Source organism: Morone saxatilis, unplaced genomic scaffold (assembly GCF_004916995.1).
Source record: "Morone saxatilis isolate NCDOM2014 unplaced genomic scaffold, NCSU_SB_2.0 Contig11, whole genome shotgun sequence".
Lineage (NCBI taxonomy): Eukaryota > Metazoa > Chordata > Actinopteri > Moronidae > Morone > Morone saxatilis.
Genome location: NW_023339663.1, coordinates 18,094,611 through 18,106,305, shown reverse-complemented (window position 1 = coordinate 18,106,305; position 11,695 = coordinate 18,094,611). Strand labels below are relative to the sequence as shown.

Here is an 11,695-nt window from a genome sequence, read left to right as displayed (position 1 = left end):
GGTGTGTACCTGGTGTGGCTGTGGTGGACACGAGCTCTGGTACCACGCAGGGACAACAAAGAGAGGTCTCCGCCCGCCGCCCATTCATCCTTCTCTCGCCGAAGTAATCCCATGATTCTTATTGAACGCGAATCCGAGCCCCTAGGGGAAGAAACCGTATGATTTGTGATAAGGTCGGGTACAAGACACGCCCCTCCTCGAGCCCAGCCATCTGCTCACCAAAACCACAACACCAAGCTCACAACAAATGGCTTCCCTAGCCCTATCTCCTATAAAAACCATTTATTTCGCTTTTATAATCACCCTTCTTCTCCTCCCTCACCCATCAATCTGCTCCTCAAACTATCTGGCTTCCCGACCTTACACTTATTTCTCCTCCTCATCCTCGGGATTTACAGCCACATGCCTTTGTAGTGACAGCTACTAGTGCTGGATGGTCCACGCCAAATCACAGTGGGGAGCATGCAGCGGTATGGAGGGATGCCATATGGCTGGTTGTGGTGAGTATGTTTGTGTTTTGGCGCCAAGAAAGAGTATGGCCGTCGGAACCTCCACCAATATTGCCACACACCAACTACCCACACACACACAGAACAGGGCCCACACACACACACACACACACACACACACTGCGCCCACATAGCAATGGTCAGACCATGAGTCGAGGATAAGCACAGATAGTTGTGAGAATCAGATTGATGGAGTGAGCAGAAAGAAGAAGCTGGTCATTATAAAATATAAGAAGCACACAATACACAAACATCTATATCAAGTTCAATTTGCCATATACACCACAGAAATCGAATAAGGGAACTAGGATATCACCATCTTCGTGACTCTATGCTGGTTGGCCCCATGTCTATCACCACATGAGCAGATGCTGCGGGAGCTCGAGTACTAGGTGTCGAATTAGATGTCTCGCTCACCTCGCGACCCTTCAGGGCACTAAGATATATTAAGTCTCGCCCCTAATTTGTGCCAGAACAAATCTTACTCCTTCTATGCTGGGTTCCCACATGCACCACAAGAATACTGGTTTTAATTAGACGCTGAGCTGACTGAGATATTTAATTTGTGTCCAGGCTGAAAGGGTTTAAGAACGGCTGAATAGAGACCGATATTCAATTAGACAAATTCCTGTGCTGCTATGTTATTTCATTAGTCTGATTCATTACATTCATTATGCATTTGTTCCATCACATTGTGTTGATAGATAGATAGATAGATAGATAGATTAAGATAGATAGATGATAGTGTAGATAGATAGATAGATAAACAGGTGCTGATGCGGTGAGGATCTCTCCACTGCTGATTATAATGATAAAGGGAGAGTCGTGTGGCCGGGCTGCTGGTTTGATGGATAAGACTCCCCCAGCAACAACAACACTGTGATGTCAGAAACTTGAGACTCACGTGTCTCCACCCCATCTGAGACACAAAGACCTGAGCTACCAGCCAAGTCAGGAATGTAGCAACTTACACCACCTGTTAGCCTCAGTGTGCGACACAGACCTGTGGTACAGCTCTGTAACAGTACATATATGACACTGTGACCGCCTCTCTGGGCTGTCTTTAACTTTATATGAAAGATTGTCCATTTAGTGGGAAAATATGTCTGAAGTCTGTGTTAAGATTGTGTTATTTAACCATTTGAACTTTAAGTTATTTGCCCAGTTTCACATCATGTATTCTGTATCTGATTGTTCCAGTGCTTTGATTAAACTTTATATAGAGTAAAAGTCAAACAACTAAATTGATTAGTGTCTCATCACCAAATATTGCTTCGTTCTAGCCTCTCTAATATGAGGATTTGCTGTTTTGTCTTTGTCTTTTGTGATATTACATTAAATATTTATGCATTCAACTCCCATAACAAGTGTGCCGACGACGTAGAAAGAGTGCTGCCAAGTTTTATGCTTATCTTATTTAGATTGTGGTTGAGGATTGGTTGACCAAACAAGGCATACCCTTCGGCTGCCACGATATTATGACCATTTTCTGACATTTTAAAGACTAAACATTTAATTAAGAAAGAAAACAGAACATTCATCGGAAATAATTGTTGATTGATTTAATGTTGAGTGAAATACTGGAATTAAAATGTATAGCTTTATGGCTCCAATATTACATTTAATAAAATACTTCTAGATGTTTTGTGCATTGTTTTACAGGTTTCCATGAAATATTTTGTGTTTTTGATTAGAATTTTTGATGATGATGGCCCAGCTTTTAAATTCAAACATTATATTGGTTAACTCATTACTAGTAATAATATTACTTTTCCCAGTAACTAGTAGTGTAACTAATTACTAATAAATTTCAGTCATAATATTACACTTAACCCCTCAAAAAATAATTTGAAATCCAACAAATCAGATCACATCCATGACTCACTTTTGTAATCATGGAGGAAACTAGTTTGGAAAATAGAAACACTTTTATTGAGCAGCTGAACTTTTTACACAAAACAAAACTGGATTTTAATCATCGTAAGGGACACAATTAACACTGTTTATTGGAGTAGGAGAAATGTATTATAACTAGTAGTGGAGTAATAAGTAATAATATTACTTTTTAAAAGAGAATGAGTAATAAATTACATATTTGAGCAACTAGCCCAACACTGTTGTTGACACTGTTAAAGTCTTGATTCACTGTGAAATTGAATATTCAATGTTTAATGGACTTGTGGAAGCAGCAAGCAAACAAAAAACCCTGCATTTTGGACAAATCACACACTCCCTGCTCCCTGAGATCCCTGCCCTATGGCCCCCCAGGGGTCCTTGGCCTTTAGTTTGAGAACCAGTGGCCTCCAGCAGCAGGATTAGCCAAGCCAGCTGCCCAGAGAGACCCGGGGCCCTGGACGCTGACACCAGGCCTGACCCCAGGGTGACTACTATCAGGGATACTGAGGGGATTTGGACAGCACTTCGTGTATATATATGTGTGTGTGTGTGTGTGTGTGTGTGTTGTTGTTCATTCAGTTGGACAACTGTTGAGCCAGTACAGATTTGTGCAGCGGTGTTCTTTGTATGTGTGTGTGCGTGCTTGTATGGTCAATTCTTTCCGGGGGTTAACTGCTGATCCAGTACAAATGGGAGGTGTTCGGGGGTAGGGCTGAGGGCAGTCGTGTGCTCCTGGAACATCTGCCTCTGTTTCTCCTGAGTCAAGCTTTGGTCAGGAGCGGGGAGGAGGGGGAAAGGCAACAGGGGGGAGGAACCTCAAAGGGGAGGAGATCGAAGAGGAGAAGGAAGAGTGAGTGTAGGAGGAGGAGGAAGTTGAAAAGATCCAACGTGAATAGGCAACCAACCCAAACACTGACTACTGAAAATGGGATGCAGGATTATATAAACCGCTTTCCACTTCTGCTCTTTTGTCTTCACTTATATATGCAGGGACATGAATATATAGCATGTGTAAAGGTGTGCACATCCATGTATATTGTGTGTATATTTTTCATGTGACACAAACACATTTTTTTGGAAACACATTTTCCTTGTGACAATAAAGATTATATCTATAACTCATATCAGGGTCAAAACCTTTGAGTCTGGTCTTTATCAGACATGGTTTGAATGGTGTGTATTGTATCAGTTTGACAAAATAATAATAAAAGCACATTTTCACAGTGTCTTGATTCCAAGTGTTCAAACTGCCATCCACATCTCAGCAATTCAATTCAAATGAAAATGGCAGTTCAGAGTATAGGCAACAACACTTTTTTAATTACTTGCAATTTCAAAACACAGTTAATATAATACAGATTAATAACTCATTAGACAAGGTGAAAGGGAAACATAGATGATATGCTCTCACTGTCCACATGCAATATATGGTTATTGTTATGCCTTCCTTCTCAGCACCCCCATCCAACCATCTCACTGACAGGGGACTTTTTCTGCACCTGATATCAGACTAAAACATTATTAATAGCATTAATGGTGGATAAGAAGATTGTGTTGCACAATTGGAAAGCGAAATTATCCTTTTAGCACTCTGCTGACAGATCACTCCACTCTGGAAGCAAATCACAGCAACTCTACAGGACAACTTCAAACCATTCTCAGACTAAAACAACCAGAAACCTAACAAATAAACCCTATGTGCTTGTGTATGTCAACACGGACCTGAACCTGAGAAATAATCTGGACCTCTACAGTTCAACAGCATTGAACATGATTGTGTAACTTTAAGACAAATGTTCCAGATAAAGCAGCTGTTGATTCAACATCTGCACAGGTCTGCAGCCCCATTTCCCAAAGGCATCCTCAAGGCAAAGGTGATCCTAACATTTAGACTTAAAATGAAACTAGGGTCATCACAGCTGTAGGGTTTTTTGGGAACCAAGGCACAACCCATTGGTCAAGTTATGTCTAAAACCAAAATGCCTATGTGGTCTTCATGAGTCCAGTGGTCATAACTCTCTAGTGCAATAACAGGAGGGCAGATTTACAACACAACTCCTCCCTACTTGAAGATCAGTTGACTGGGAGGGGTGGATTGTCCTCCCAGTCCACAGAGCATCTGGCTGAGGAACGACAGATGCTGACAGCTGGACTGACATCCAGCATATGTCCCTTTCTTTATTCCTGCTCCACTCAGACAATAGAGTGGAGGGGACTGGGGTGCTTTGTGTTGAGAAGGTAGACCTAATAGCTTGTGACTCTAGAAAGGAGCCCCTATTCTCCAAGAGAGCCTGGAGAGCAATTAGCCCATCTCTGATCCCACCCTTGGGGAGTTATTATGGGAGGACTGAGCCCACAAAAAGCCTCAATGGTCTATTCTCATTCATGATACTCCAGGATGTTTATTTCTTCATTACAGCATCAGTAAACTTATCCAAATGAGCTGTCCAATTTGTGTTTCAGGGATACATTTTATTTTTGGGGTCTGCATAGTATTTATATTTGGATTAATCACACAGATAACAGATACAGATAACTCACTCTGGCTGCATTGTAGTCTTTGGTGGGCGCCGAGCACGTGTGGTTTGTTTTGCAACGTGATGACGCCACGCGTAGATAACAGGAAGTAACTTGAATTTGCACCCAAGTAAACACAACACGGATAAATGCTGCTCATGTGCGCCACAGGTTTAAAGTAAGTGTTTCCTGTGTGCAGCAATGTCAAGGGTACAAGTGTTTACAGACACAACTCAGTAGAAGACGCGTTAGTTTGACAGGAACAACCTCGGGACGAATTAGTTTAGCGACTAGAAGCTAAGCTAACTGTTAGCATTCTTCTTTAATATTAAACCGAATAACGTGGCGAGCTGTCATGTGGTGTTTGTGGGATTGCTGTGATGTAAAACCGTCCCACTCATTAAATACTTAAACTACACAAAGCTATGAACACGTTAGCGTCTTGCTAAGTTCCCTTAAACGTTACCAATGAACTCAGTCTCAGTCTCTGTCTGTCTGTTTCTCCTCTGTAGAAATGGGTGTGAAGGGTCTTCAGCTCTTTCTGAGCCGCTGCTGTCCAGAAGCCTGTGTGACTGTGAACCTGAGAGAAATGGCCAGACAACATGTTGCCAAAGGCCAGCAAGGCAGCACGACCACAGCTAACAGTTGGGTTTAAATGTGTCTTAAAACTGATTTAATCCATGTTTTTATCAGTTTTACTCATGTTTAGTTTGGGGAGGGGGGATGGGGATATTAGTAAATACATAGCTTAAATGTATTTCTGTGACACCTTTCAAAACCAGGTGCTTCACAGGTACACACAGCATAAAATACAAGTATTTCAGGAAATGACCAAACAGAGAATTGACACAAAATATACAAAGATTGGTGGGGGTGATGCTGTTGAATGAATTTGGGGCTTCATAATCTTTCTGCCCCACCAATGGGCTTGTATACTGTATCATCATAATACGTCATATGAGTGGTAGCAACCACACATCCACCTACATTGCAGGAGTAATATAAGCTGGATATTTGTGTCTTTTCTCAGAGTGGGTTAGCATACAGCTCTGCTCTCTATTACATCTGTGTTTTCACCCTCATTTAGGCCCCCCCACCCTCGTTGTGGATGGTATGGCCTGCCTGTGCCACTGGTACTCATGTAAGGACTGGGTGTGTGGGGGGCAGTGGAGGGAATACCTGGATGTGCTAAAGAGCTGGGTAGAGGCCTTCACCTCGGCGGGCATCAGACTGGTCTTCTTCTTTGATGGGGTGGTGAAAGAGGAGAAGAGACAGGAGTGGGTGAGGAAAGTTAAATATTGTTCAGAATGTTTTAATATTTTCTTTTAGGAAACATATTTCAATTGTTGCAGTTCAACACATCTTAAAATTGCCCCTGTTGAAAGACTGATAATCCACTTCTGTCTATAGTTACAGAATGTATTGATTGATTGTTTTCTGTAGCACTGTAGTGTACTTGATAATAATGCCAGTATTTAGTGTTTAGAACATATAAACATGATGTATTGATGATATAGATGATATATAACTTGCAGAACCTGATAAGTAAGTAAGTTTACACAGTGTCTCTCTCCTGTCCTCAGGTGAAGAGGAGACGCAGAGTGAACGGGGAGGTTTCTAAAATATTCCGGCACATAAAAGCATACGGAGAGCAGCCTGGTAGAAATCTCTTTTGTATTCCTTCTGGTCTGGCGACATTCACACCCTTTGCTCTCAGGTCAGCATTTACAAGACAGATTACGACGTATTAGCTGTCTTGTACATAATATATACACTGTGATAATAAAGATAATTTATTTAAAAGAAGCTTTAGTAGATGGGCTTTGATCAGATGTCTTTGCTGGTTGTTTTTATTGCTGTTTATGTGGAAATAGTGTCTCTGTTGTTGTTATATATATATATATATATATATATATGTATTATTATTTTCTGATAACATTTTTTTGTTGCTTGTAGGTCACTGGGTCAGGAAGTGTTTTGCTCAATGCAGGAGGCCGACTATGAGATTGCCAGCTATGCTCGTCAACATGGTTGTATGGGCATTCTGGGACAGGACTCAGACTTCATTATATATGACAGGTTCATTAAAATTGTCATGTTTTCATTTTAAGCTTTGAAATTTAATAATACTTAGAAATTGCTGCAGAATGACTTGCACTAGTCTTCACAGTTAAAATACTGAATTAAAAGATTCTTGGACTTTATGTTATTAATACGTCATTGAAAATCTGTATAAACAGTTTGAGCTGAACATGTTGTTTTGTTTTTAAAAGTGCCCCCTACTTGTCTGTGGAAAAGCTGCGGATTGACAGTCTCAACACTGTCCTGTACGACCGACAGAGGCTCTGCCAGAGCATTGGATTGGCTGTTACCCAGCTACCTCTACTGGCCTGTCTCCTAGGTAATGATGTGGTGTCAGAGGAGCGGATGCGGCACATCAGGAACGATGCCATGGCAACATACAGGTGTCTCATTCTTATCTTCGCCCAAATAAATACCTAAATTAACTTCGTCATTGACTCTGTTTAGTTAAAGGAACATGAATACTGGATGCACACATAATATTGGATGAGGACATTACATAACAACAGTTTTATTGTTTCCCAGGATAAACAATCCTGAACCACCCTTTGATGCTCCTCAGGGACAAATGGTTCTAGCTGTATCCCACCTTGTGAGCTCCTTGTGGGCCAGAAAAGAGGAAGAGTTTATCCCTCAGACTCTGAATCTGTCAGCTCCTCACAGAGAGCTACTGAAGATGGGGATTTGCTCCTACCTACTGCCTCAACAGGAAGCACTTCAGCAACGTGACAACTCAGCGTTTCTGTCTGCCCCAGCCTTTGAGAAACACGTTAGTCCTGAAATATTAAAGGTATGTTCTGTACCTTACTCTGTCTCTTCTCTTTTGAGACTACCAAATGCCATATTGGCTTGTTACGTTTTACTTTGTGGTTTTCCCCAGGCCTGTAGAGAGAAGCATGTAGCAGCAGAGGGTTTCATGGTTTACGGTGTTGTGTGTGATGGAGTCATTCAATGTAGCAACACTCTGGAGGATGAAGAAGATGCTGAATTACTGCCCCAGGCCCTCGTCTACAAAGCGTGCAGACAGCTCATCTATGGGCTGCTGCTGCTGCACGGGCAGGATGGTAGGACAGTGAACTATCTTTTGGTGTACACTGTAGTTAAAAATAAAGACAAGAATGCTTTTTTGTCTTCACAGTGGTGTGAAATGAATCCAAGTATAACCTTGACTTATTTGGGTGTTTTCAGGCAGCAGTGTTGATCTTCCAGCAATCAGGGAATGGTTTGTCTACCCTGGAAACCCTCTGAAGGAACCTGACATGGTCCACCCTCTCCCAACCAGCCTTCCATGTACTGTACCTGCTAGTTTCTTTATATACTAATCTTTGTATTTCTTTCTTTTGCTCGGGTTAATACAAAATCAGTTTTCAATCTAGTTACGCCTGGAGATGCAAGTTTAGAGTTCTGTTGAATGTTTGCTAGGATGATACACTGTGCCAGTCCTGGGCATTGCACTTAAAGTTTACAGTGCTCTAGATAAGCAACAAAAACAACAAAATTAGTCACATGGTTTCGGATTTCTGAATTCTGTTTTCCTCTATAATTGATAGTTATAGACCATCAGCATGACTGAAAGATGCTTCTGTTTTAAGCTTAATACTGAACATTAATAAAAAATGTCACATTTAATGCAGTGTTTTTGAATTCAAAGTCCCATCGTATTTTCTCTCTGTCTGAATGTGTAGGTGATCAGCCCAATCTGGACTTGTTATGGTTTGGCAATGGTCCTGAAGTTGCTGCTCTTCGCTTGACGTCCTTCCTTTCAATTTTTGACTGCCAGGAGCTCTCAGAGCTGTATGGAGCTATTGACGACTCTCTGCTGGCTGCTCTCTGCCTGGTCACTTACATAGCCCTCCAGGTAGTGTCACCTTTTTCTTGTTTCATTGATTGATTGATTGATTGATAGATAGAAAGAAAAAACATGGAAAGAGGTTATTAGTCGAATTGATGAAAGTATTTATTGAACAAAAGTCAAACGAATTAAACAGGAACTGTTGTCTAACTACATATAATCCTCCAGGAAAGGCAAACCACAATACTTTCAAAATAGAAACAGTCACAAATGGAAAATGTTATTTAGTTTTATTTTAATTGAAAATACATCTGATGTTAATAGTATTTAATGTGTTAGAGTTTTTCTACTGTTATTGATACAACTGTTTTCATTGGTTGGGCTGCATGTTTGGTTTAGCCTTTAAAGAACAAGTTAAGCTGTTAAATGAAACAGTGGAGCACAAAGGAATCAGTTTGTATTTAGGCATTTCAGTCAAGATAATACCAGTGTATGGGTAGTAAAGCTACACCTGGTGATTTATGTAAACAAAAAATTAAAGACCAAATGTATTTTGGTCACAATTAAACACACAAGTCAGCTTTTGATTTTGGATTTACATTTATAACATATACAACAATTATTTTGTTCTTTTGTCAACTTGTGATTTGAAGTTAAACATCACTTGTTGACGGTTTGTTCTATGTTGTTTTGTCGTGGCTTAATAGCGCTCAGTTTAGCCACAGACACTGGTCTTTGTAACTCCTGCTCTTGCGTCAACAAATGCTCTGATCACCACCCAGGCGATTAGAATATCTTAAGAGCCATTTCTTAATTCACATTACTACAGTTGTGTCCTTATTTTGGTTGTTAATTTTAAACTATAAACATTTGTACTGTTTGTAATCCTGTTGTAATGCGTTGTTTTCAGAGAGAGAGAGAGAGCATTTGTGTTTTTGGTTTGTACATTTTGCATTGACGTCATCCGATAGAGCTTTAACACAACAGAGATCACAGGATTGTATCACCTGGATAAAAGTGCATTCGTCATTTTGCAGAAGCTAAACAAAAATTATACTGTCGCTTCATTTATCAGCTGTGTAACAAACAGGTCTTAAATCACTCTTTAATGCCACACCAACAGAATTATGTCTTCAAAGAAACGAATCTCAGATGTTGTCTAGAGCTTTCAAAATCTGCTTATAAAATTTGACCTACCATGCATGTTTCAAAATAATGCTTTAATTCAGACATCTTTGTGTGTCACAGTGAAGTTTAGTTTTGAAAAAACGTAGGCTGTCAGAATGCCTTTTTTATGATGCATAAAGTTACTTGCCTCAAGCAGAGATGACGAGCTGCTGAGTTCTGGCAAGCGTTCTTATTAGCTTTATACAACTTTTTTCACATACTCCCCAACACCTGTTAAAAGACTTTGATTTATATCTAGAATTGGTGGAGTTCCCCTTTAATTGCAAAAACAACTTGTTTTTGTGTCCTGCTCTGCCTAAATGTTTCTTAGCTTCCTTTTTTCCCAGCAATTCTTAAATTATATACTCCAATTTGGCTTTTATTTGAAAAACAATAAAATGTCTTCTCACACTGTATCCACATGCCAATGCAATAATGAAATTAAACCAATAAGGTCAATAAAGAGTTTTTGCAATTAAGATCTGCAACTGTAGCAATCAATGAAAACAGTTTCCTATAAATAAACTGTTGTTTTCACAATTTAATTTAAACTCCAGAGCACAAAGGAAAAGCAAGATGGGCTGCCAGAGTCAAACTTTTAACAAACCAGATAAGTAGGTTTTAATCCTACAATTTAGCAAGTTAGACCGGCCTTGTAATTTGAAACTAAAAGCACTCTGTTCTGACAGAGTTGAACACTCAAAGACACAAAGATCAAAAGGCAGCCATTGAGACTGATGCAAATTGTGGGGCAAATAGACAGACAGACACTTGGAGCCAATCATTTAAATGCATAAAGGACCAACAGACAGACAGAAACAGCTTCTTAGATGGACCATTAGATGAGTGGACCATCAGAGTTAGGCAGACAAGACAGACAACAGTAGCTGTTGTTGTCTGATCACTGCTGCATTCACATTCCCTTGTCACTCTTCTATTTAAATAGCTTCAGGGTTTGTTTGTTTTGTACACACAACTGGGCAGCCTTGTTTCTGCATTCAGCATTGTTTCTTTCTCTGTTGAATTGTTGCACAGAGAGCAGACAAAACAAACTGACCCACACTGAAGACACACTGGGATGTGCCTGCGTTGGCTAACCATATATTTTCCTCTGTATGTGCGTGTGTGTGTTTAGGTACAAACTTTGTCTCAAGAGGACTTGGATGCTTACCTCAGTCAGGCTGTGTGTCTGAGACTAAAATCCCCCCAGGAGCTTCAACAGATCAAGGTCAGTTACAAGTACAAACATACACACCTACTGTATAAAAGGTAAAAAAAAAAGTATTTGTCTTATTTTCACCAAAAGATTAACATATTTTTTAAAATGAACACACTTGTTTTCTGATTTTCACTCAGGGTCTATTGGGACATGTTTTGTCCCAATAGACCCTAAAGTTTAGCATTTTCTGCTGCAAGAAGACAATTTCCCCCGTAGTTTACAGTAAACAAGGTCCTCTTGTGGCAAACACAGCTCAGAAAATGTTTCCAATAATAGAAAGTGAAAAGAAAAATGGGGAGAAAATACAAGTAAGGTGCTGATTGAGTCTACAGAAAAACAAACAGTAAACTCAAACCATAATTGTTATGGTTAACCTGCAGTGTGGTTGTATTGCAAATGGTAATTTTTGTATGATAGATTCAAACAGAATCAAATGTTCAACAATTTCTTAAAGGTCCAGTGTGTAACATTTAGGAGGATCTATTGGCAGAATATAATATTCATAGGTATGTT

General features: G+C 40.0%; 1 protein-coding gene across 1 annotated transcript in view; it reads left to right on the top strand.

Moving 5' to 3' along the window:
* The first annotated feature begins 4,988 nt into the window (after positions 1-4,988).
* fam120b (family with sequence similarity 120B) overlaps positions 4,989-11,695 on the top strand; it is a 12,901-nt gene continuing 6,194 nt past the window's right edge. The window contains exons 1-11 of the mRNA XM_035652321.1: positions 4,989-5,100; positions 5,435-5,566; positions 6,010-6,203; positions 6,506-6,639; positions 6,879-7,001; positions 7,196-7,387; positions 7,530-7,794; positions 7,885-8,068; positions 8,193-8,294; positions 8,690-8,862; positions 11,099-11,191. Of these exons, the coding sequence (XP_035508214.1) occupies positions 5,437-5,566; positions 6,010-6,203; positions 6,506-6,639; positions 6,879-7,001; positions 7,196-7,387; positions 7,530-7,794; positions 7,885-8,068; positions 8,193-8,294; positions 8,690-8,862; positions 11,099-11,191 (1,590 nt within the window). The 5' untranslated portion in view covers positions 4,989-5,100; positions 5,435-5,436. The remainder of the gene's footprint in view (positions 5,101-5,434; positions 5,567-6,009; positions 6,204-6,505; positions 6,640-6,878; positions 7,002-7,195; positions 7,388-7,529; positions 7,795-7,884; positions 8,069-8,192; positions 8,295-8,689; positions 8,863-11,098; positions 11,192-11,695) is intronic.